The sequence below is a fragment of the Podarcis pityusensis genome (genome assembly GCF_964106645.2).
Source record: "Podarcis pityusensis genome assembly, chromosome: 5".
Taxonomy (NCBI): Eukaryota; Metazoa; Chordata; class Lepidosauria; order Squamata; family Lacertidae; genus Podarcis; species Podarcis pityusensis.
In genome coordinates, this window is record NC_138032.1 from 39,177,002 (window position 1) to 39,203,904 (window position 26,903).

The window sequence follows — 26,903 nt, forward strand, 5'->3', positions numbered from 1 at the left end:
TTCAGTTGAAAGAACATTTTATGAAATAACTGCACCATCTTCCCAAATAAAGACAGAATTCATATGATAGAATGAAATAAAGCAGTAGGATCAATTGCTTACAGTTAAAGTGAATTCCAGCTGTAGTGAACAGATCATTTGTATCAGTGTAAGTCTTAATGGAATTTGATGTCTAGAATAAAGGAGTACTTTCTGTATGTCTGTGAAAGAATCTCATAGATCAGGGTGTGGAACTTTTCTGGCTCCAAAGGCCAGATCAGTATCAGGCCAGTGGTATGGCCCAGTTTAAATGTCACCTGATTACCTGATTGGCAGGTGGGCATGGCCAATTTCAAGGGTACGTAGGGAGCTTTAGGGGAGAGGAGGGGGAAGTTCTGTTCCATGAGTGAAAGTCTGCTTTGTGAGCAGAACAGCAGCATCGACTGTAACTCTAGGTCAGGGGTTAGCAACCTTTTTCAGCCGTGGGCCGGTCCACCGTCCCTCAGACCATGTGGTGGGCCGGACTGTATTTTTGGGGGGAGAAATGAACGAATTCCTATGCCCCACAAATAACCCAGAGATGCATTTTAAATAAAAACACATTCTAATGTAAAAACATCAGGCAGGTCCCACAAATAACCCAGAGATGCATTTTAAATAAAAGGACACATTCTACTTATGTAAAAACACGGTAATTCCTGGACCATCCGTGGGCCGGATTGAGAAGGCGATTGGGCCGCCTCTGGCCCACGGGCCTTAGGTTGCCTACCCCTGCTCTAGGTTATGTGACAGCTCCACCAGCGTTGCATGTTGTCATGTTGGGCAGGGCTAAGATTTGTTGTTGTCTAACAAGTTGCATATGCCTCAGCAGAAGTGTGTGTGTGTGGGGGGGGGGAATATTCCAACTCTTTCTTTAGGGTTGTGTTACAGCATATCCCTTTTTATAAATGGGCATCTGGAGGTCCCGTTTAGTTGTGATAGCAGGGAGGAGGCTAGGAAGGTAAAAGGTTCTCAATACTAGATTTTGTTTTTTGACAATGTGCTCTAGATTTGTTCTAAGATTTCAAACTTATTTTGCTTAATTCTTTCTTTTAGAACAATATAATTACAAATGAGAGCTACTCTGATTCCTTAGATATTACCCTGCTTTTACCAGTCTTCCATTTTCTTTTGGTTCTTACACACCTGTTCCTTAGTGTTGGTATCTGATATTGTCTCCTTATCCCCATTAGTCCATCTTATGTAGACTGGACAGTCTCCAGCGTAGGATTGTGTCCTTTCTGTGTATATCACTTAACTCACGACTTGGGCTAACACAGAGTAGAGCAGTGTTTCCCCTTTCCATAGTACCTGCTTACTTTTAACATAAAATAGTTATTTGTTTGAATTATGCTTTGCTAAGTCAGACTTTTCTTTTGTGTTTCCATATATAGGTTGCTATACTTGCTTCAGCAAGAAACGTCCAGCACTGAGCTGAAAACTGAATGTGCAGTGGTGCTAGGAAGCCTTGCAATGGGTACAGAAAACAATGTTAAATCTCTTCTGGACTGCCATATCATACCAGCCTTACTACAAGGTACCTTCATTTTCATTATTGTTATCCTCTTGCACAGCATCCTCTTTGCACAGCATTTGAGAACTGGAAAAAGTTTCTCAACTTGTATTCACAGGGTTACTGTCGCCAGATCTTAAATTTATTGAAGCTTGCCTCAGATGTCTTCGCACCATTTTTACCAGCCCTGTAACTCCTGAAGAACTATTGTACACGGTAAGTTATATGCAACAGGTATGTTTTCTGCAATAGCTGGTCACACACTGTAGCTCATTTAGAACACACTTGTGTATGAGAGTGTGTGTTGCTGAAAGAATTTTGAACGATGGTGATTGTGAAAGGATTACACACGATGGCATATGTGTGTTGGAGAACTGGCTTCACGGGAACTGGAAGCTAGAAAAGAATTTCTAAAGTTCTGCCGCTCTGTGGAGTAGGAGTGCCTGGCGTGCTCTGGTCCATGGGGTCATGAAGAGTCGGACACGACTAAACAAACAACAACAACCCTTAAGGACCTATATCCGCTATCCTAATATATAAGGCAATTCAAAAAGTGAACTGTATTGCAGTAAGTGCCTGTCACTACTGCCATCTGTTGCAGCAGAAATTTATGGGACCTTTTCTTATTCGCCCATATGAGAGGTTTGTGAAAACTATATTATAAACACCAAGAAGAAAAGCAAACAAACATTGCACAGCAATGTTATCTGTGTTGTAAAATGAGTTTGAATGATTTTAACTCAAACTGTTGGCAATTTTATTCAGTGTTAAGTTTTGGGAGATATTTATTACTAGATTATGTATTCACAAATTATTTCTTTATGTGAACTAGTAAGAAACCTGTTTCAATTGCAGTGGGAAAATTGGTTAACATTAACCCAGTGTAATACTGATATCTGAGAAAATAAACTCTTGATTTATAGGATTAAAGGTTCTTATGTTCATTTTCAAAGGAAAACTACTAAACGAGACAACGTGCAGCTTGTAGAGTCTTATTAGAAATCTGAGAAACTCCATTTCTGAAAGGAAGAGCTAGGTTGTCCCAGATCACTTTTCCCTGGAGCCTCCTGTGTGTCTGTTTTTTTCTGAGTTGCTCCTGTTAGCAGATCTCCTCCTCGTTATGGTGCTAAGTGAGCATCCAGAAGTGAATAAATATTCATTATTCTAAGATCTGGGCCTGTTTCTGGGATTGGATGCTGGAGAGCTTGCCAGCCAGAGGTATGTGATGGAGGAGCAGAGCATTTCTCTGGGGAATCCTCTGGAGGAGATTTGGAAGGGGCATGGAGAGCTGCAGAGATGAAGAGAGCAAGGGAAATCCTTTTGTGTGAGTAGAAGTCTGCTCATGCGATATTGGGTATCTGCCACTGATTTTACTTTTATACAAATTTAGGTGGAAGTTGCTCACTGGGGCAAGACAGTATGACCATATAACACTGAACCTGACTCGTCTGCACTAGCTGCCAATTAGTTTCCAGGCCCAAACTAAAGTGCTGGTTTTGACCTAGGAATCCTTAACGGCTCAGGACTACAATACCTCAAGGACCATCTTTCCTCCATATGAACAGCTCAGACCCCGTGATCATCATCTGAGGCCCTTCTGCCTCCTCCATGAGAGATCTGGAGAGTGGCAACTTGAGAATAGGCCTTTTCTGCAGTGGCTTCCCATTTGCAGAACGCTCTCCCCAGGGAGGCTCACCTAGCGCCTTCATTACTTATCTTTAGCTGCCAGGCAAAAATGTTTCTTTTTAACCAGACCCTTGACTGGATAACATTCTGTGTCATTTAAAATATGTTTAAAATACATTTGAGGGAGGGGGCTTATTGGTTTGTTTTGTTGTGTATTTTGTGTTCTTGTATTGTATTTTTATGCAATCTTTTGATGAAGGGCAGTATACAAACTTAATAAATAAAATAAATAAACTCAAACTTAACTCAAATTTCTTTAACAGGGAGTTAGTCCTCCTGATAAATATTTAAGATGGTATTATGGATTCACATGATTTTTGCAGAGGATTCCCTGAAAAATAGCAATGAAGCATAGGTCACCTCAGTGTCCGCAGATGTTTTCTTTTATAAGTTGGTGGTTTCGTTATATATTCATTTGTAAAACTAAATCTGGATCAGTGTTGTGATGCTAGCAAGCACTGGATCGGTGAATTTCATTGTAAGCTTTAATTTTGTGGTGTTTTGGGAGGGATCCCGTGTAAAATCATGCAAATTCAAAATGATCCGTTTTAATTCTACTGAATGAGACTTTGGGGAAAGCGGTGTGTGTGCTTCCTTTTTCTGTTGGTCTGAGGAGGGAAAGTGACTGGGAGAGAGAAGGAACCAGAGCTGGTGGTGCCAATGGGCCCAAAATGTTGGTGGGCACCCTACCTTCACAGATTCTGTTTCCAGACATTTCTTAGCCATGCTGAAGGCTATAAGTCTGTTATAAGCAGAGCTGAAATGTCAGTATTCTGAGACTGTTACTGTATTCTCTGCTATCGCTAGATTTCTTCTGAACAATGTCACAGCTGTATAGATTTTGAAAATCACTGGTTAGAGATGGTCAGTTATGAATATATTAAAAATCCCATTATAAGGCTCAAGCTGTTTGTTTCCTTGTGAATCTCAATAGAAAAAGGGAATAACCCAGTGCATGTAGTGTATACACAATAACTGCTTGCTGGTGTTGAAAATTTTAGTTGTAATGTTCAGCTTTCTCTCCTGACTCTTTTAGGATGCTACAGTTATTCCCCACCTCATGGCACTGCTCAGTAGGTCTCGATATACTCAAGAATACATATGTCAGATCTTCTCACATTGCTGCAAAGTAAGAAAGGAGCATGAAACATTCTACTGGGGTCTGTAAAACCAAGTATTCCCTTTTGGTGGGCTTTAAAAATACTGTTTTGTTAAGATAACTTTGTGTGTGAGTGAAACAGTGGGCCTGACGTAGTAGAATATTTTCTTTGATTTGCTTGCAGGGCTAAGCAGGGTTGCTCTTAAAGCAAAATAAAAGGAGAAAATACAAGTTAAGATACACATTTCATTAAAAAATTAGCAAGGCACAAGCCTTTCTCAGGGTGACTGTATTATATAAAGGTTTCTCACTAAAGCTCTCAAATCAGCACAACGTGAATGAACCACTCCTTAATTTTTTGCTCTGTAGAACAGTTAAATTTTTGGACAATATTTCAGAACTTGTATATATTCCAGATTTAACCAACCATAGCTTTATTTCTGTTTACAAACTTCTCTCTGCGTCTGTCTGTCTATTTTTTAAGAAATTGACTGCCTGAAAATTGGCAGTTATTATCTGCAGAAATTATGTGGTACATGCTTCAAACCTCATTTTCACAGTCCAAAATCTTAACAATATAAATACTTTTCTGGAGAGTTATTCCTACTCTGTCTGCTCTTCTGTAGGTGTCATTTCATCTGTGTCTCCAGTATTTGACACTTACAAATGTGTGACAGATGCAGCCATTGTCCCAAGGTTTCTGAGTAAAGTGGCATAACCATGCATAGCTATATTGTTGCTCCACCCTGGTTTAAAACTTGGGCTGTTATCTTTGAGTCCTTTTCTTTCCCATGTCTGTCCTATAAAGGTGTCCAGTGTGGTGTAGTGGTTAACTCGTAATCTGGTGAACCGGGTTTGCTTCCCTGCTCCTCCACATGCAGCTGCTGGGTGACCTTGGGCTAGTCACACTTCTCTGAAGTCTTTCAGCCTCACTCACCTCACAGAGTATTTGTTGTGGGGGAGGAAGGGAAAAAGAGAATGTTAGCTGCTTTGAGACTCCTTCGGGTAGTGATAAAGCGGGATATCAAATCCAAACTCTTCTTCTTATCATTCACCCTGCCATTTCCTACGCCCCACATGTGTCTGGAACTAGTGCAGGTTGTGATTAGGGCAACTCGGTTGAGCTCACCAAGCTTTGAAAAGCCCATGCTTGATACTGAAGATAAATTATTGCGTTGTCTAAGGTGGAGCAGATGATTTGACAATCCAGAAATCTCAAATTATGTCACTGTTCCTCTTCATATGCATTCAGAACCAGATTAATTTTGGAAGAGGCAATCCTAAATCCACAGTTGTGACAAAACTAGGCAAGGAGGGGGCATTCAAATGCATGATTTCACTGCTGCAGTCTGAAGTGGTATCATGGAAGTAGAACATTACTATCCCTTGCTATTTCTGCATGCCTGTATCAGCCCGTTTTGTATGACAGATACAAAATGTCCTGCTGTTCAGGGTCTTGTGCAATTATAGCTCAAACAGATGCAAAGGTTACAGAGTGCAAATAAACTGTAGCAGCTGATGTCTGACTGGAACACAAATTAAATATTTTTTTCAAGGAATGTGTATCATATTAGAAATGAGTCTTGAGTTGCTACTCCTAAATTTCCAGGGTCAAGTTTTCCATATATTGTCTGGCAGTTGCATAGAGGTTACTTCCTGAAATATCTGGCTTCACAAATATAACTTTTATAAACAATGTGTTTGTTGATGTTCTGAACTAATTGAACAGAAAATGCTTCCTAAAATGTTTACCCAAAACATTGGCAAATGAGATAATTTCTTGTGACGTTTTGAATGCTGTGTGAATAAGAATGATCAAAATACAATTTTTAGCACCCTAAATCTTAAGTTTTGGCATATAGATTATTTTAGCACAAACAAACAAAAAAGTAGTGAATTGATGAGGTCATACAGAAAATTGCAAGAGTTACAATATACCATTTTAAAGTTTCCAGAAATACTATTAGAATAATGGGGAAAGTCAGCTTATCTGTTTTTAGTATCTTGCTGCTTATCAAGGTCCCCCCCCCCCATTTTTTTTCTGCAACTGTGCTCTCCAGAGTTTCAGAAATAGTTCAAGGCAGTATATTTGGACAGACTGTCTCAAGCAGCTGGTGGTGTGCTGTAATAATGCATAACATTTATTTAGCATTTAGAGTCTCCAAATGTCATTTACATTGTAATCCTTACAATAGAAATATTGTAGGAAGGTAGGTCAATATTTTCCCTATGTTGCAAATTGGGGACTGAAGTGGGTAAACTAGTTACAGCTATACAGCTTAATGCTGTATAGAGTCTTTTATGTTTTTACTAAAACCATGAAATCATTTGAAAGCAATTGCAAAATTGTAGAGCAATGCCAATTATCTTATTGAACCTTCAGGAGACTACACATGCAAATTACACCTGAGTAATTACAGATTGGGGATACTAACAAAGGATTTTAAAACTGAGCAATAGAGTTTGCACAAAAAACTGACCAAAGGCAACCAATTTATACTTGTATTTTACTAGTGAAGAACATTGAGGCTGAAATATAGTAATTCATTAGTGCTAACCCAGTCATTGTAGAAAATTTTGTTATTTAAAAGTCTTCTTTTTTTATTTCTTGAGAAATGTATTATTATTTGTTTGTCATTGTATGCAAACAAAAGTCTCAAAGTGACATAACAACAAATTTTAATACAAACAGTAGAATAAGGAGGACAAATTCTATCTCACTGTACCTCACCCACAGATCTACCAGTTTATTCCAATCTACCTTTTGTTAATCCCCGATTCGAGACACTTTATGCTAAAAGTAGGTGTTTTTTAAATTTCCTACTCCGTTTCATAGCCTTTACACTAGTTTTCAATCACTGTGTATATCTGATTTTTGAAATTTATGTAATCTTTTTCTATAGAAATGTTTTTCTGTCTTGTATATTCAGTAGTAGTTCCTGAATGCACACAGGGGCCTAGATTGGTCCACTGTATAAAATACTGGACATAGATCCATCTGATAAAGATCAAAATTCAGTTTATAAATCAATATTTGAGACAACATGTGGGGAGGCGGGGTGGTAGGGGAAGGGAGTTAGGCCCACAGTACTCAGATAAGTTGCAGGTTAAAAAGGAGAAAATGATACTTGACTTTAATTTTATATCTTTTAATATCTGTTCTTCAGCTCCGACACTGGCATAGCTGCGGCTTTAAATCCTCGCCTCAGCCACTTCTATGTGCCAATGTAAGTTTTTTTTCCTCCTTCAAAATGGTATATTAATTGCATTTTATCTAAACAAATTGTCAGTGGTAGTAGCTGAAGTCTGTCTTAAAAGTCCAGATTTTTCACAGTTGTTAACTTGGTTACTTGTTGCATAACGTCAGATTTTTACTTGAGCCAGATCTTGTGTATATATTTTATTGGCTAATCGAGTCATGTTTTTTTAATAGTAAGAGAAAAGTTTTGCTGCTCTCATTTGGAGCCACCAGCCTTATGAGAGGATTGTGGCAGAAACAACACTGTTGAGTGGTAAATGAAGTAGGGCTGGTTTTTGTAGTATGGATGTTGATGTTCATATCACCAGAAGAGTACAAATAGCCATAAAGTCCAAATTGTCAACCTCAAGCCAAGACTTTCCAGCTATCAACTCCCCACACAATGTACTGTAAATAGAGCAGAACTTTACATCACTCTGTAGGTTTCTACGGAAAATGACTTTGGGTGACTTAGTCAGTTGAACCTAATTGCACATTAGAGCAGAATTGGGGTGGGAGGGTTCAGTAGTCAACTGGCCAGGGAAGGAGCTCTTCCCCTATCCCATTATGAGAATCCATTAGACTCTGAACACAAAGCAGAATCGAGGAATCAAACGTCCTCAACTTATTCTAAAGTTTAAATCCTTTTGTTGTGAGAGAGGCAATCGTTGTGGGTGGCAAAAATAAACTGTGATGGAAACTGGTGGAAACTCTGCACTAGTCTAATTTGACTACAACCAAGCATTGGTAGGCAAACTAAGGCCCGGGGGCAGGATCTGACCCAATCACCTTCTAAATCTGGCCCGTGGGCGGTCCGGGAATCAGCGTGTTTTTACATGAGTAGAATGTGTGCTTTTATTTAAAATGCATCTCTGGGTTATTTGTGGGGCATAGGAATTCGTTCTTTCCCCCCAGTATATAGTCTGGCCCCCCACAAGGTATGAGGGACAGTGGACCAGCCCCCTGCTGAAAAAGTTTGCTGACCCCTGGTTTGAAGTAACATAATTAGTGCCTCGATTTCAGATGGGGTGAATAGGTATTTTACCTTGTCTTTCTGAAATCTAATTGTTTATCTGTATCATAAAATTTTGGACTAGGCATATCTTTTATAATTTATGTTCAGTTGTATTGTGTAAAATATGCTTACTCGATTACGAGTGATCATCAAGGAAAAACATAGTTAGGGAGAAGCTTCTTTTTGAAAGTCCAGCCATAGGCTTACAACCTACCTATTAAAAAAGATACTCTAGGACAGGCTTCCTCAACCTCGGCCCTCCAGATGTTTTGAGACTACAATTCCCATCATCCCAGACCACTGGTTCTGCTAGCTAGGGATCATGGGAGTTGTAGGCCAAAAAACATCTAGAGGGCCGAGGTTGAGGAAGCCTGCTCTAGGATGAGGTTGAAGGAATAGAGACAGGAAAGATAAACTAGCCAAACAACATTTTTTTTCTTTTTAAGCAGCCACCACCACCATATTGGAGTTGCGTATCTTTTGGTTTCTGATATTTATTGCAACAAAACGAATTGGGTGAAAAGATGACTAGTATGTTTGAGGCCATCTAGTTGCCCATGTTTTTCAAATGCAATTTTCTGCCTTTTAAAATCTGACTGTTTTGTATAAATTTATATTTTTGAACTTTTTCATAATCTTTACAATATCTAAAACACCGACTTGTTGAGGGGAGGGAGAGACAGGAAATACATGAACCCATTATTAAAAGGGTGGGTTGAAAATAAAGTTGTAAATGAACAAAGCAGGCACATATAAATTGCCACAGATAAGTAAAATATCATAGGGAAGAGAATAAAAACAACAAATGAACAACACTATGCTTTAATTATACTCATATATATTGGGATTTCTTTTGACTCTTCTTCATGTCTTCCTATTTAAGGATTCTGCTTTTAAAAGTCAGTTGGTAGGCGAGCTGGCAGGATATTTCCTGCAGGGTTTAAACTCTGTTACAGGCTTCCCATTCTGTGATATTAGATGTAAGACACATGTGAGAAGAATTATTGCCTGTGCCTTTCATTTGGGGGGGGAGGGGAATAGGTTTATTAAACAATCTGACATTTGGGGGGAAATTGCAAATTATGAACCTTCTTAAGCATTTTTCAGTGGAAAGGTGGGATACAAATGCTTTAATATTCCCAGTATATATATATGCCTGTCCGTCCTTGTTCCTTGCTGCGTCTCTGTCAGCTCAAAGGCTTTCTTTTCTCACATTCCCACAAAGTTCTTGCAATCTGTGTTCCTTTTTCCATCTTGTGGATTTAGCCTTCTTTTGCAGTATTTTCTGTCTCCAGTTGACAGTTGTCTTTACTAACTTCATGAAGCTTGCTGAGGCTACACATGGACATGTATTCTGCATCTATTTCCTCCAAAAATTGCACCCACTGCCAGACATCCCCCCCCCCTTTCCCTGAACAGTTCAAGCCCATCCAGGATCTGATAAACTTTGCTGGGCAAAGTGCTTAGTAGTAATATGGTTTCGGCAGAGTTGCCTACTGTTGGTCATGTTCAACCACAGTTTGGTATTTGAGAAATATTTCTTTAGGCTCTGATGCCCAGCTGTCATCCCCAAGAACTGCACAGCTTTAAAGGCTGGGAGCTTCCACTTTAGACACAAAAAAATGGGAGTATCATCACCTGTTCTATATTGTTACCATTACATTTGGGGGAGGGGGAGCATTATCAGAAAGTAGAGTTATGAAAATTAGTTGTCATTGAAGTTGGAATGATCAGTTGTCCGTTAGAGATGCACATCTTACAAAGCACTTTGGATCTCTTCTTCAGTTTACAACTCCTAGTCTGTCTGTACATTCTTGCATTACTAAATCAGGATATTAAAATGCAAGTAAGAAAATGGCCTGCAGGGTTCTAGAAGCTATTCTGCTCACCCAAAATCTCATGTACTCAGAGTAAACCACTAGATCCTGGTGTCTGCTGTAGGATATGCCATGCCATCAAAATTTCTTTCTAGCCACTATAGCTAGAGTTGATTCCTGCAATAAAGGGAAAGCTGAGGCTCTAATTCTGTTGCAGCATCAGACCTTAGGGTTCAAGGTACCTCAGCATCATAGGAGGTGGTAATTCAGTGCATTGTACCGTGTGACATTTGGTGTATGGGTTGGATCCAGAGAATGAAAGGCCACTTGCACAGGTTGTCTTTTCAGGCTCCCTTCCCCTCCACCCCTTGTGCTCCCCCGAAGCCACTCTGTAGCATGGGATAGATAATGGGGGGGGGGTGTCATACAATGGAAGGGAAAACTGGAAGAATTTGGCAGGGCTGTCTTGTGAGAATGGCAGCACTTTGTTTGAGACAACTTTGGACAAGCTTGGATTTTTATCAGACACTTGCTTTCATATTTTGCTGCTTGTCTTTTGAAAATACAAAAATTGAATAATTTATAGTGCCTGATTAAAAAGAAAATAAATGTTTTCTGAGTCTAATATGAGAAAGAGCACAATTTTGATGAACGAAATTCGTTACAGCTAAACTGCACATTGCATTAAACGTGCAGTTTTGGGTATGTGTCTCAGGTTTTTTCTTTTTAAATTAGCAGTTACCCCAGCTTTTCTAATGGAAGCCACCACCACCCAGCTGCCACGTAGCTACTTTTCCATAGCAAATTGCAGCTGTGGTGGGGGGCATTTTCCTGGGATATTGGTGGAGGGTTAAACATTTCCTTGCAGTTCTGGCCCACTGCCCCCCTCAAATCGGCTGCTACTTTATATGGAAAAGCAGCACAACAGAAAACTCTGCATCTTAGCCCTTACTGGAGTTGCTGGATTCTTTCTTAAAAATTTAGCTTGACTCTCTTTTGGTAGCAATTTTGGAAGATGCTGTAAAAATCCAGTCTATTCTTAGCTTGGAATGAACAATAATAAACTTGGAAAATGAGTAACCTTTCAATTTAGTATGCATTATGTACAGTAAATTAATTATTTCTTCTCCCTTTACATTTAAGGAGCAATGGCTTTTTTCTTTTTTAATAGGGTCCAGACCATCAGACAGTCCTGTTTAACCATGGAGCAGTGCAGAATATTGCTCACCTGTTAACTTCTACATCTTATAAAGTAAGGCATTAATATAACCTCTATTCTATAAAGTAAGCCATTAGTTTGAATCTTGATGCAGCATCATTGCTGGAGTGAAGAAGTAAGTGCAACAGAAGCTGCTGTTTTGGTACAGAAGAGACTGCAAGCGTTTCACTTTTAGCAGTGTGTGTACAGATATGGGGAAACATCACAAAGCATATTTTCCTATAAAGGACTCTTCTGTTGTATACTTGAGAGGCATAAAAAAAGAAGAAAGTGGGAGAGTAGAAGGGAACATAATGGAAATGGGTAGAGGAAAGTGAAGCTGAAGAAATATCTCTGATGGCATCTTCCTGGCAACATTATTCCTGTCATGAAGTAGCATGCTTAATCATTACTTAATTGTTTTGTTATTCTCCTAATACCAACAACTTGCAACAAATTTAAAATGTAGAAATGTTTAAAATGGCTATAAGCAATTAACCTTGTAACATTGAAAAGGATGCCAACCTCCAAAAAGAAAGCAAAAATAAGATGAACTACTCAGAACATCCCCAACAAAGAAACCATGGCAAACCAGCTCATCTTATTCCATCAGGTGCCCTGGGAGAGGATAGTTTTAACAGGCACTGGTAATTAGTGCCTGAAACTTCAAATTACAAATTAATTATATGGCAGAAATGGCCAATGGCAGTATTAAGAAAAGATTCAAACAATTAAATTCTTCAAAGCAAAGTATATACTGAGTTGAGTGATTTCTACCTTCATTGAATAACATTAACTTTGGCCCAAGACGACTACTTAGTACATAACATGAAGTAATAAAAGAAAACTAGACCTCTTCAAAGTTAACTTTCCGAAACATAGAAAATAAAGTTGTACTTTATTGAATTCAAGTACAGTGGTACCTCGGGTTAAGTACTTAATTCGTTCCGGAGGTCCATTCTTAACCTGAAACTGTTCTTAACAAGAAGCACCAGTTTAGCTAATGGGGCCTCCTGCTGCTGCTGCGCCACCGGAGCATTATTTCTGTTCTCATCCTGAAGCAAAGTTCTTAACCCGAGGTACTATTTCTGGGTTAGCGGAGTCTGTAACCTGAAGCGTATGTAACCCGAGGTACCACTGTATATGTTTAATATTTAGGGAAATGGAGGAAGGGGATTGAAAGTAAATCCCCGCTGCATGCTGCTTGGGAGACTGCACAGGGAGAACTCTGTATCTGGCATCTCCCAGCACATCATTCTTTAGGAAGGTCTTTATTTGCTTCCCCTGGTCAGTTTTAAAATTAACCTGCAAAAATTAGATTAATTACTTAGATAACCATTCATGATGTTTGAAAACATTCCATGTCATCTAGAATAGTTCCGGATCATTCTCCTAGCATGGAATCTGGTCCATGTCAGATATTATTGGGGACGTGCTATGATGAAGAGGCCTCTTGGAAGAGTTTGGTTGTTTTGGTGGCAAGTGTAGTAAAAGACTGGCCTGAGACCCTGAAGAGCCACTCCCAGTCAGAATTGCCAATACTAGGCTAGATGGACAAGTATAAAGGACTTAGTAGAAAGTAGCTTCCTATGATCTTTTTGAACCAGCCAAATCGGCTTTATACGAAGTTCATTGGCAACTCTGATTTTATCTGTAAATTGAGTAAAAGGATGTGAGGACCTGTGCTACAAATCGTATAATAAATATTCACTGGATACAAATACTCTGCAAGTTCCAAATATTAAGGCTTCCGTTGCATTCTTTCGGAATGGAACATCCTGTAGTTTTAATCAGAAATATGTTCTGTTCAATGCATTTAGACGTTGGCTCGTAAAGTTACACTTCCTTAAAAAGGGGGTTTCCTGATAGCTCTGGAAAGTGAAAATCCCCTGTGTGCTTAGCCTTATATTAATTGGCAGTGAGAAACTTTGTGGGCATTTTATTTTGACTCATTATAAGTAGCCAAAGGTTGTTTCTCAAATTAGGCTGCACTGAGCCTGTTTACATTATGTGGGAAAGTAACTGCCCAAGTATCAAATGCAATTATGATGCAAGGGAGGGTAGAGAGTCAAAGAAGAAGCTGATTGACAGGCCCTTGCAGCATGTCAAATGGAAGGGAGGAGAATGAAGAACGTGGGACTGGCAGTGTTAACTCTTGTTCAGCAAAAAGGAGACTCGCTCATTATACTGATTGGGAAGGAAGCAGGAAGACGTGGGTGAGCACTTATTCTGCACAAACTGGAGTGCATAAAAGTTTCAGAGTGAAGGAGAAGATGATTTCTGCTCTAGTGATCATTCAGATTCTGTTTTGGCAGAGCTCCCTCCCAGTTTGAGAACTGTGGCTCTAATCACTTAACCCTCCTAGCTTTTTTAAAGGACTTCCTCCGTATTTGCACCACATTTTCAGTGGACTTCTGACAAATATTTAAGTGATAGTAGCTTTGACTGACCTTACATAAAACATAAATTTATAAATGTGTGTTTTTATACAGGTTCGAATGCAAGCCCTGAAATGCTTTGCAGTTCTAGCCTTTGAAAACCCACAGGTATCGTTGACTCTCGTAAATGGTAAGCTGAGCACTTTGCTGTCAATATACAGATTCACAAAGTAATTGCAATTTTGCTAAGTAATTACAATTTAGTTAATTCCTGACACTTCCATTTTCTCATTTTCAGTGTTGGTTGAAGGAGAACTATTACCACAGATTTTTGTGAAGATGTTACAAAGAGACAAGCCTATTGAAATGCAGCTCACATCAGCCAAATGGTAATATTCTTTAGGCTCAAGAAGGAGTAACACTTCAAATCCGGCTTCCTCAACCTCAGCCCTCCAGATGTTTTGAGACTACAATTCCCATCATCCCTGACCACTGGTCCTGCTAGCTAGGGATCATGGGAGTTGTAGGCCAAAACATCTGGAGGGCCAAGGTTGAGGAAGCCTGCTTTAAATGCTACACATATTTACTTGTCACAAGAAATTATGAATACACAACTATGTCAACCCATACAGCAAATTAGCAAAATCAAAGGGTTGTATTCCACTCTCACCGTGGGACTGCTCAAGAGGATCCTCCAAGCCTCTGGAATAGATAAGGGTGTGAAGGAGTGCTGAAGGTGGGAAGGAGAGGAAGGGAAAGACTTACTTTTGCAAGCAGAATTATGTTCTGCTCACACAACAGCAGCATTAAATACCTGGGCATGCAGATTGGCCACCTAATGTGAAGGTTGCAGATGTTGCTTGTTGTCTAGATAGCATGGTAAGGAGTTGGCGATCTTGGTGCATGTTTGCACAATGACATGGGCAAATGTAGTTATGAGGCCCAGGAAGTGAACTTTAGATTGCTAGGTAGGATGCTGATGGTAGCTTTCTCTGAAATGCTCCTGGATCCACGCACAGGTGCAATTTTTCTCCCTCTCATAACATTAGAACTCGGGGACATCTAGTGAAGCTGAATGTTGCAAAGAGTCAGGACCAACAAAACAAAGTACTTCTTCACAGAGTGCATAGTTAAACTATGTAGTTGTGTCCACTTGATCACTCACACTACTATGACACTACCAACAGGGGCTCTTGCTCAGTGGTAGAGTAGAAGATTTACATGAAGAAAGTTCCAGCTTCAGTAACTGGCATCTACAGTTAAAGGGGGTAATGGGAGTGGGCTGTCTCTGCCTAAAGCTCTGGTAGCTCATTGGTAGTCAGAATAGACTGTATGGGCTAGATGAACAAGTTCTCTGACCTGTTATAAGCCTTCTAATGTAAGCCTTCTAATGATTTTTTTAAAAAAATCTCTGTATATACTACATGTGTCAGTTAATCAGCATTTTGATGTTTCATTGTAGCCTTACTTACATGTGCAGAGCTGGAGCAATTCGCACTGATGATACCTGCATTGTGTTAAAGGTAAGTTGATTAAGCATATAGCTGTACTTAGACAAATTGTGTTTTGCACCAGGGTCTCGCCTAGGAATTTAGGAAGCACTAATAAAGCTGTTCCTTCTTGGTGGTGATTAGCAGCTGCTAGTTTTTGGTAGTATGGTTATGAAATATACACCCTCTTTTCTCTTGACCTCTGTTGGCCTGTCCTTGTTAACCGTATGGACTGCAGCAATGTGTTCTGTGTGAAGAGTTTTTTGGAGCGGAAGGGTTTTTTAGTTTTTGTTTTTAAAGTTGCATATGTATCATCAATACAACATACCTTTATCAGCTTTTCAGGTTTTGACTAAAGTCAAGTTGATTTAGAAGTTAGTTAGTTCACTATGCTGAGTACACCGCCTTGGATGATGGTTCTGCTGCACAGTTGTTGCCTATGTGAGATGCTCTCCATCCTGGGAATGGAGCAGCCTTGGGATCATACTGAGGAATTTAGGGTAGATTGAATGATACAAAGGGCAATTTGAAAAGCATTTGATGTTGTATGGAGAGTAGGTTATAGCCCTCTTCCAGCAGCTATTCTGGATGGTGCCAGAACATGAACGAATACCCCTGTTCCTCAGCACTTCACTTACATTGCTGTACCAGAACAAAAAATATGTTCCTTTCTGGGTTCTATTCACTAGATCAGGAATGCGCAGGGTAGTGCAAGAAGAAGAAAAAACTTGTACCAAGCAAAAGGGTGAAGGAGGGGCAAAGTGATGTATTCTTCCTCTGCCACTCCACACAGTTTTGTGGTGTTCACAGAAGAAAGGGCTTTCCTTCCTAATATGGCTGGAACAGATCCATCCCTCTTCCATCAGCCTAGTCATCTGTGGCTAGCAGCCCAGTCGTTAAATTCAAGCCCGTAGTAGATAAATCATGTTTTGTATCTGTTAATATTTAAGGATTAGTACTTGTCTTGGTCTTGATTTTGTGAAGGCTCCCTGTAGGAGAGAGATTACCATGCATTCTGGTGTCACTTTATTTTTCAAAGTTATTGCAGGGGAAGTAGATTGTTTCAGTCCCTATGACCACTACCATAAGTGAATTATTGACCAGTTTGCTTTTGGATAACTTTGTTCCATCTTAGTGCTAAGTCATTTGGCCTTTAAATCATGAAGCTGTGTACGGCAGATCAAGTAAACCTAAGTGGATATTAGACAGTTAATTTTTTTGCAGGTTCCTAGCTGCATATAAATTTGTATTGTTTGTACAAGTTACTTTGATGGTGCAGGAACACTAATGGCAGTGGCTATTTTAAATTTTGCATTTGTACAGAGACTTGTCTAGATCTCTGCGAAGATCTATGCTTAGAAAATGTCTTTTTTATCTGAAAGTTGATCTAAATGACAAACCTAACAAATTTCAAAAGCATGTATAGATGAATTACTTCAAAATAATAATCATAGTTTTTGTACTTTCCAGACACTACCATGTTTGGCGCGGATGTGTAGTAAGGAGAGGCTACTTGAGGAGAGAGTAGATGGAGCAGAAACTCTTGCCTATTTGATTGAAGCAGATATTGAGCTACAAAGAATCGCCAGTATTACTGACCACCTTATTGCAATGCTTGCTGACTACTTCAAATATCCAAGTTCAGTGAGTGCCATCACTGATATAAAAAGGGTATGTCTTCAATAAATTTGGAAACTTCCCAAAAGTATGTGGGGAGATTGTGTGTGAAAAATTAAAATATATAGTAGCTAAGCACTCAGTTCTCACTGATTGGCTAATAATTAGATGCAAGGAGGTATAAGATATCCCAGTTTTCTTTGTTGCTGTAATCAAATGCCTTTTTGTCTGAGTTGTTTGGTGTTGTAATTAGTACGTTCTTTGTAAGATCCTAACTGGATAACTAAACAAAACAGAATGAGTACTACTTGGGGCAAGACACAGAATATAGTCCTAGCTGTATAAACTATGAACAGTATTCACTGGTACAAACGCAGCAAACATTGACAGGTGCAAATGTGACTCTAATAGGTGGTAGCGGAAGGGGCCTAAAAAGTATATTGCCCAAGGCTTTGGTTTATTTCACGCTCTTGTTACTTAGACATTGGAAATAGGCACTGTTCTATCAACAGCCAAAAGACTGCAATTTAAGTATAACTTGAATCTGATTATTTTTTTAATAGCTTGATCATGACCTAAAGCATGCTCATGAACTGCGCCAGGCTGCATTCAAGCTCTATGCTGCACTTGGAGCAAATGATGAAGATATAAGAAAGAAGGTGAGTCTTGGCGTGAATGTATTTTCCAGTACCAATAGCTTGCAGACAGGAAGTGGTACAGTCCAGTCAAAGCAGTTGCCCTGAGCTTCCAGACAAGTACAGTGATTGTGTGTCCTTGGCAAAAGACTTAGTACACTGAGATACAGGTTGGTGGTCTTTTTCTTGCTTGTTTAAACTCTACTGAACTTGCTTTCCATCCTTAGTTAGTCAGTCCCCAGATTTTTTTGACCTTCAGACACTTTCGCAAGACACATTAAAAAACCCTTCTTTGCTATTCTACCTTTCCGTAACTTTCTGCATCATTATTGGGCAGGGGTCTAGATATATATAAGAGTCACCATTCTTAGCAGCTGATAGCCATTCTGCTGTTGTCACTCTTGAAAAGTTGTATGAATGTGGAATCATACCATATCCAGTGAGGTTGGGGTGGGAGAGTACACCCTAAGAAGGGAAAGTATTTCCATTGGTGTGCCTCCCTTGTTACTGGTTAATATAATAATATCTACAGAAACTTCTGACACTAAAACAGCATGCAAAAAATAACAAATGAGCATTGTGAAGAAAGTGTTGCATTTTCCTAGGTGGTGGAGAACCTTTTGCCTGTGGGACGTGTCTTTCTTGCAAAGCCTTCCCAGCTGGTCTGCCTCTCTCTTTCTAGGCATTGCTCCCTCTTTCCAGCCGCTGCGCTATTTCCCTCCAGTTAGCTGAGCAGCATTGTTAGGGATGCATTGTGAGGAAAGGAGACATAAATCTCCCCTCCCTAAAGTCTCCTTTGGCTGATAAGTAGGAAACAGTGATGCAACTGCCTAAGGAGGGAGGGAGGCACTGCTTTTTCAGTGTGTAGTAATGGAGACAAAGGTGTGTGTGTATGTGGGTGTATATGAATGTAAGTAAGTAAGTATTTAAGTAATTAAGTAGGGTGTATCCTTACATACTTTGGTCTCACCCACTGTTGGTATGTGGCCCTGGGATCACTTCCCCCTGAGGCAGTGCAGCCCTTAAGGGGAGGTGGAGGGGATAGGACAGGTTACCATCCCTGGTATGGAACATTACTCTTTCACTATCTGGGAAATACTCTGTACACATATAGATATGTGACTTTAAGGAAGTGAATTAGGAGACCCTACCACATTCTTTAGGGACACAGGTGGCGCTGTGGGTTAAACCACAGAGCCTAGGGCTTGCCGATCAGAAGGTTGGTGGTTCGAATCCCCTCGACGGGGTGAGCTCCCATTGCTCGGTCTCTGCTCCTGCCAACCTAGCAGTTCGAAAGCACGTCAAAGTGCAAGTAGATAAATAGGTACTGCTCCGGCAGGAAGGTAAACAGCGTTTCTGTGTGCTGCTCTGGTTCACCAGAAGCGGCTTAGTCATGCTGGCCACATGACCCGGAAGCTGTACACCGGCTCCCTTGGCCAATAAAAGCGAGATGAGTGCCACAACCCCAGAGTCGGCCACGACTGGACTTAATGGTCAGGGGTCCCTTTACCTTTTTACCACATTCTTTGCCACAAAGAAAACATAGTATAAGTGGTGACCTTTTTGCACGCGTCAAATTGATGCCTGACCACAAGCCTGCGGGTCCTTTTGGACCTGGAAGAGGGTGGAACAGGGCAAGGTGGACTTATGTCTGCTCCACTGATGCTCATGGAAGCCAGGAATGGAACGCCTATGCAAAATGGTCGCAGCCTGTGTCCAAACGTGCTATTTGCAACATGAAGTTTTTCATATGAAAAGGTGATGGCTGAAAGGACTGGAGTAAATTTATACAATATATGAAAGAACATTGTAAACATCTGAAAACGTTTGTAGGTTTGAGTTAAAATATTTTGTAATGTTAATATTGGGAGCTGGTTTACAATTAATAAGGTAAATTTTATTAAGATAAAAAGAAGGTAAATAGGTGGTTATAGAAATGCTAAGATGTAAGTGAATATTTATGAAAGCCAGAGAGTGGGATGGGGGGAAGGTGAAGCTCAGTTTGAGCAATGTTTTTGGTGATGAGATTATTTAATGGATTGTGATTATGGTAAAATGTAAACTTAATAGAAAATATTACTAAAAAAAGAAAAGGTGATGGCTGAAAATATTCCAAAAATATTGTGAAAATATTATACATATTAAAATGTAAATCTGCATCACTAAGTGTCATAGTACAGGTGCGAAACATTTCCATCAGAAATTTCTGTTTTGGGGAAATAACATTTTTTTTCCAGTTAACATTTTTATATGTTCTCTGTAGAGTTTAGAATATTGAGCTAAATGTACTAGATGCCATGTTCTGTTTTGGAGATTGAATTATTCTACTGCCACATGTTCCAGCTAACTGATTTGATTTCATAACTTTTCCCTCAGATAATTGAAACTGAAAATATGATGGATCGGATTGTGAATGGCTTGTCTGAATCTAGCATCAAGGTGCGCTTAGCTGCAGTCAGGTATGAAGTTACCTTACGTGAGTAGACTTACATCCAGGGTGCTTTGCCTTGCTATTTTTCACTTTATTAGCTAGGAAATACATTGATTTTAAAACACTTAAAACTACAAATCCACAATAACTATGGCTTGAAAAGCAAGATGAATTAATGTTCAGATAATTCTCAGTAATTTTTGCGTTATTACCTTTTCTGTAAATATTTCTCACAAGGTTATCCGAGGAATGAAAATTATCTTGGAAGTTGGTTGGCTTCAGCACTAAACTTGTTGAAGTAGTATGGAAGAAGTGGACTTTCTTGCCCTTTCTTCTCTCTGTCTGCCACTCAAAAAGCCTTTCTTAAGGGTTGAGGGACCTGGCTGTAGTGGGTGAAAGGAAGGGGGAATTCCTGAAAATTGGGTGGCAATGGCTTCTGAAAACTGAGTTACTGCTGGTAAAAGTTGTCTCTGTCCTCACCCCATTGAACAGGGATCCTCTGAACCTTGGAAAAGGCTTCCTTGTAATTAATACTACATTTTTTCTTTTGCAGATGTTTGCACAGTTTGTCACGATCCGTGCAGCAGCTCCGAACTAGTTTCCAAGACCATGCTGTATGGAAACCTTTAATGAAGGTATGTGTATACTTGAAAAATAATTGTGTTTATTCTTTATTATATAAGTTGACAGCTTCAGAAGGGCTCACTGTCAACTGATTGTTCAGTGGCAATCAAGGCTTGCTGTCAGTGTCAATCAGGAGTGTACTTTACTAGGATATTATGAAATAAAGGTCGGCGGTTTGAATCCCTGCAACGGGGTGAGCTCCCATTGCTCCGTCCCTGCTCCTGCCAACCTAGCAGTTCGAAAGCACATCAGAGTACAAGTAGATAAATAGGTACCGCTCCGGCGGGAAGGTAAATGGCGTTTCCGTGTGCCAGAAGCGGCTTAGTCATGCTGGCCACATGACCCAGAAGCTGTACGCCGGCTCCCTTGGCCAATAAAGCGAGATGAGTGCTGCAACCCCAGAGTCGGTCACGACTGGACCTAATGGTCAGGGGTCCCTTTACCTTTACCTTATAAAACAATAAAAATGCAATATATAAAACCAGGTAAAACAGTTCTGAAAAAGTAGTCAGAGACTGCTTGCAAATCAAAGCATCCTTCTGAGAAAGCCTATAGAAATAGCTTTTCTGCATTGGATGAAATCTGGATAATGTCAGAGCCTGTGTAACTCAAATTGGCAGTGGGGTCCATAAAACAGTGCTTTTCTACACTGCCATCATGGAATAAGCCTCCAGTGCGTGTGTCACCACAAGGAGGGCTCCAATGCATGACCACAGTGAAGGGGTAGGTATATTGCGGGGGTGGGTGGGAATGATCTCTCATATAATGCTGGTCCTAAGTTGTTTAAAGCTTTATACACTTGCTGTAAAACTTTAAATTTGACCTAGTAACATGCTAGCAGCAAGTTCAGGTCTTTTAACTGATATTAATTTGTTGATGGAAGTCAACCCTGGCCTGGCCACAAGGGCACGGCCACGTTCTGTGGTAGCTGCAGTTTTCAGACCAAATGTAAGGGCAGGCCCACATAGAACACATGGTTACCAGTGTATGGACTGCTGCTGCCAAGCTATCCCTGTCCAGGAATGGTCATAACTGATGCATCAGCCAAAGCTAGTAAAAAGACATCCTGGTCACCGAGGCTATTTGAGCCTCCAATGACAATAATAGATCAAGGAGTACAGTATTCCCAGACTAACATACCTGAATATTCAGGTGAGGTGCAGCCCTATCCAAAACAGATAACTTACCTGTATTTTGGACAGTGGAACTACGCACTTGCAAGTCCCCCATCTTCAGCTTCAGGTGAGGTGCAGCCCACAACCAGGTCTAGACTCTGCACTATAATAATAGTGTTGTTTTCCTTCCATCTCTCCTTAGGTTTTACAGAATGCTCCAGATGAAATCTTAGTGGTAGCATCTTCCACTCTATGCAATCTTCTCTTGGAATTTTCTCCAAGCAAAGAGGTTTGGTTTTTTTAACCAGAAAAATATATTGGTGTTATGTTCTTTTTATGACATAAAAAGTCTGTCCTGAATCAACAGGCACTGGACTGATGTGGATAGAGTTCTTTCTTGGGATTTGAAGTCTTTGTGGTCCTTTCCAGTTTTGATTTTCAACTGTAGAAGTATTTTTTCTCAAAGCCCTGATTTACCAGGCTGTTCAGCACCTGGAATAATGCTGCTAAATATAATTTAATGGATGATATGGCACTGCTCGCATGTAGGACCCTGGCAGAGACACGTGCCCAACTGGCACGTTCTCTCCCTCCTGGTCGGTCGTTCAGGAGCTTCAAAAGCTTTCTCCAGACCGAACATCACAGTGACGGATGTCAAGAGGCATCGGCATTCTTTGGAACCAGCAGAGTATTAGCAGTCTGCGTAACAAACTCAGCAGCACAGCATTTTGGCTAATTACTTTATTTACATATAATACACTTGGAGCATTCTGACTTAGCTCCTTTCTCTTTCTCATCAGACAGCAAAGAGAGAGAACAAAGAACAATAGTCCCACATCACGGAAACACAGTAAACCAAACATCCTGTCTCCGTCACTTCCCACGCTGTGGAATGAAAACATACACCGTCATGTGATAAAACAATCCCATGACTGCAAACATGAAGCAAGAATCCTAACAGTTCTCTGGTAGTCTACCCACCTGCTTCAGCTACATTTATATCATGAGTGATATCCATCATTAGCCATACTCTTCACAGGCCCATCAAAATAAATGAACTTAAAGTCACTTAAATTTATTTCAGTTGATCTACTCTTAGCACAACTTAGTTGGTTATCACCCCATAGTGGTACCTCGGGTTACAGATGCTTCAGGTTATAGACTCTGCTAACCCAGAAATAGTACCTTGTGTTAAGAACTTTGCTTCAGGATGAGAACAGAAATCGCACGGCGGCAGCGGGAGGCTCCATTAGCTAAAGTGGTACATCAGGTTAAGAACAATTTCAGGTTAAGAACGGACCTCCAGAACAAATTTAAGTTCTTAACCTGAGGTACCACTGTATTTTTAAGCTGTGTGATAAATCTTCAAACTGCAAGTAAACAACTTAAAAGCCTGTGTGCATTTTATGGATTGGCACCTAAAAGTAGCATAATTGTATATGCATGTATGGCAAATTTATAACTGAGTTATAAAAAAATGATTGTGGTTTTGTTTGTTTTGTTTTTGTCCTAATAGCCTATTTTAGAATCAGGAGCCATAGAACTTCTCTGTAGTTTAACCCAGAGCGACAATCTTGCCTTGAGGGTGAATGGAGTTTGGGCTTTAATGGTAAGAATTAATGTTAATCCGATAGCTATGGCTGCACCTGTTTCCTTTCCCCAAGATGACACCACAATTATATTGAAAATGGGATCAGTGGGAAAATCTTAAACTAAAAGTCTTGTTGAGCCCTAGGATGTTTTCAAGGATATGGAGAAACTTGCTTGCTGTTCCTTGTACATTCCTTGTGCATTATAATTGTTTCTATGTATGTAGCAGATTGCAACAGTCTTTGTAATGAAATTGTGTCCTTTTGTGGAAAAAAATGGGATGATTATTTTTTATCTATTGTCTTTAGAATATGGCATTTCAAGCAGAACAGAAGATCAAAGCAGACATCTTACGAGGCTTGAGTACAGAGCAATTATTCCAGTTACTCTCCGATTCTGATGTAAATGTACTAATGAAGACATTGGGACTACTTAGAAATCTTTTGTCTACTCGCCCGGTAAGTAAAATAATGAAACAGCATTTTGATTTTTTTTTAAAAAAGTATTAGTGGACAGTTCCTTTAAATTGATATCACTTATATGGTTACATACACCTGGCACTGGAGTGAGGTCACAGCACTCACCTTCACCACAGCTTGAGAATAGTTCTTGATCAACCTACAATATAAAGAAAGCCATGGCAATGACTAGAGCAAAGTGTTTCCTAAATCCCTAGTACCACATCCTCTGACCCTTGTGGAGTAAAAGCTTCCTCAGCTGAAAGTAATAAACAGAGGGATCATTCTTGCGAGATGCTGTATTTTGTGAATCAGGCTGTAAAGACAAATATCTTTATCTTTAAAGGAAGTCAATCTTTGACTTGTTACATATCCATGGTAGAGACTGTGGAAATATTGGTAGAATGCTGAAAAATAGCACAAATTGTTGTTGAACTGGTACATGATCTTAATTGACACACCAAATTACACATGATTATTGCTCATTTGGATCATTCATGGAATGTTGGTGTTGAGAGGGATCTTAAAAGTACAGTAGTTAAACAGAAAAATTATTTTTAGGTATGGGAATAAAAGTTCCCACAGGCTACTCTTTATGAAATTATCCAGATTAGTTTTAAAACTTTATAAGCAATGAGCTGGATTCAACCAAATACTTGTGTTAGCAGGAGCCAGCACGATGAGTCTTACTAGCACAGCTGAGCTTTCCCTCTCTCGGTTCCACCTGCTCCCCACCCCACACCCCCTGGTTCTTGGAGGGTCAGGAGAACCCCTAGAGCAGCACACAGGGGAAGAAGACAGGAGACTGCTCCATCAGGAAAACAGAAATGCTTGCCTTGAGGAATTGATCTCCTTGGCTATACTTAGAATGGCACCCAATACCTCCAGATCTGACTAATTGGATTGTGAGAAATTTTATTCTTTAAACGAAGTGCAACTTAAACTTTAGGAATGGCATTCTGAACTTTACTCAGAGTACACTTGTTGAAATGAATGGCTGTTACTTAGTCATGATCATTTCAGTGGGTCTGCTGAATAAAATTTTTTTGTGTACCACCTTTATATATCCCTTTTAAAGTCATCTCCTTTAACCTAAAAAAACTCATTGGCTTCTAGAAAGCTGTTCTGTGTAATGATCCCACTTTTAAATTTGACCAGTTTCTAGGAGAAGTTTCTAATTACTTTGATTTGTTAAATGTACTTTGTAGGATTTGTTTGACGATAGAGGGATGTGGTTTTCCAGCATTATTAACATTTCCTTATGACAATCCTTGCCAAATACACTAACTGCAGCCTCCAGATCAAGCACGAGGGAAGCCCAGCCTCGAGTGCATGTGCAATAAAAACTCTGTTATGGCGTTTTTTTTTGTAAAAAAATTAGTAATTTGTCTGACTTTAAAAAAACTGGTTATTTGCTAATGCTATATTTTGAAACTTGGCAGCACATAGATCAGATAATAAGTACTCATGGGAAGCAAATCATGCAAGCAGTGACCCTCATTTTGGAAGGAGAGCACAATGTAGAAGTCAAAGAACAGGTATGCATTGTTTGTATTGATCATACATATATAACATAATAGGCAGGATGGTGTATACCTTTGTTGAATAAAGAAATATTATGTCTAGAAAACCTGGATTTGGTGAGCATTCTAAGGATGTTTGCACAAATCTTACTGGTAACTTCCTGACATGCGGACCTTGAAGGTGAAGATTTAAGGGTTCTGAAGAGTTCCTCATCCTTCTTAAGAAAAAAAATATCCCACAGGCAAAATTTCTAAAACTGACATACATGTTGCCAGGGAAATGTTGAGACAGCAGAAGGAAATAAGCAGGTTGATGCTTTTAGCTCGCTGGGGCTGGAAGTTAAGAAAGAAAGCAGTGTGCTAATAAACCTAGTAAAAATAACAAAACTCTGCAGTGATTTATAGAGCTATAGGGAGAGATGTGAGGAAGGAGGGAGGCCTAAGGCAAGCCCTGATGATAGTTGCAAGGGACAAAGGGACAGGGAGCAAGTTCCCTCTCTACCTTTTCGCCCTGAACCCATTGTGGGGGCTGGCAAGGGGTCTCTGGAGGAGGTGTAAAATAGCGTGCTCGCCCCAGGACAAGATCTCACACTAAGTTACTTTTAGGAACACTGTGTGGCCTCAGTTAAGTAACTACTGAAACTGTCATTATAACTTTGCAATTGACTGCTTTTTCAAGGCCTTTTATTGCTGTCCTCCCCTTTCCCCCCTCCAGACGTTATGTATACTTGCCAACATAGCAGATGGAACAACAGCTAAAGAACTTATTATGACAAATGATGACATCTTGCAAAAAATAAAATATTACATGGTATGTAATTTCATTGAACAGGCGTTTCTGCCATATACAAAATCCTTTGCATAGGGGCCACAGCTCAGTGTTACCTTCTGTATGTGATCTAACATAATCAGTGGCATCTCCCATCTAAAAGGCTCTCTGATAGTACTTGAAAGCACTATCTGAGACTGGATAGCTGCTGCTAGTTCAAATAGTGATTCGGGTAGCTGGGTCTGACATACTACAAGACAGCTTCATATGTTCAGTTAAAAAGGTGGGTTTTCTACCTTTTTAATAGTTCAGAGTGAAATACTGATTTTCTTTGTGGCTCTCATTTAGTTGCACAATAGGAACTTAACAGCTGTCTGCAGAATTTTCCATAGCACAAGATGCACCCTCTTAATAATGTCTTCCCTCCTCTTGAAGGGCAGTAGTACCCTCCTTACGCTGTGAATGTTGTTTCTGATTGCTTGAAGGGTGGTAATTTTGAGAGAAACAACACATTTTTAAACATTTAATTCTAATATATAAACCCCTTTCTGTTCATGCTTAGAGTCATTCGAATGCTAAACTTCAGCTGGCTGCCATGTTTTGTGTATCTAATCTTATATGGAATGAAGAAGAAGGTAAAATATACTTATCTGTGTTGTCCCTAAAATGTTTTTCAAACCTTGTATATT

The 26,903-nt window shown here is 39.8% G+C and overlaps 1 protein-coding gene across 3 annotated transcripts in view; it reads left to right on the forward strand.

The window, feature by feature from the left end:
• Window positions 1-26,903, forward strand: part of ARMC8 (armadillo repeat containing 8) — a 52,940-nt gene that overhangs the window by 20,838 nt on the left and 5,199 nt on the right. For 2 of the 3 annotated variants that reach the window (XM_081006677.1, XM_081006675.1), the window contains 18 exons: window positions 1,413-1,555; window positions 1,650-1,747; window positions 4,254-4,346; window positions 7,484-7,543; window positions 11,558-11,638; window positions 14,077-14,152; window positions 14,261-14,351; window positions 15,425-15,485; window positions 16,923-17,123; window positions 17,633-17,728; window positions 20,081-20,163; window positions 20,689-20,770; window positions 22,077-22,163; window positions 23,391-23,483; window positions 23,773-23,922; window positions 25,365-25,460; window positions 26,161-26,256; window positions 26,777-26,849. In XM_081006677.1, coding sequence (XP_080862803.1) covers window positions 1,413-1,555; window positions 1,650-1,747; window positions 4,254-4,346; window positions 7,484-7,543; window positions 11,558-11,638; window positions 14,077-14,152; window positions 14,261-14,351; window positions 15,425-15,485; window positions 16,923-17,123; window positions 17,633-17,728; window positions 20,081-20,163; window positions 20,689-20,770; window positions 22,077-22,163; window positions 23,391-23,483; window positions 23,773-23,922; window positions 25,365-25,460; window positions 26,161-26,256; window positions 26,777-26,849 — 1,760 coding nt within the window. The remainder of the gene's footprint in view (window positions 1-1,412; window positions 1,556-1,649; window positions 1,748-4,253; window positions 4,347-7,483; window positions 7,544-11,557; window positions 11,639-14,076; window positions 14,153-14,260; window positions 14,352-15,424; window positions 15,486-16,922; window positions 17,124-17,632; window positions 17,729-20,080; window positions 20,164-20,688; window positions 20,771-22,076; window positions 22,164-23,390; window positions 23,484-23,772; window positions 23,923-25,364; window positions 25,461-26,160; window positions 26,257-26,776; window positions 26,850-26,903) is intronic. The other variant, XM_081006676.1, reaches the window with a different exon arrangement.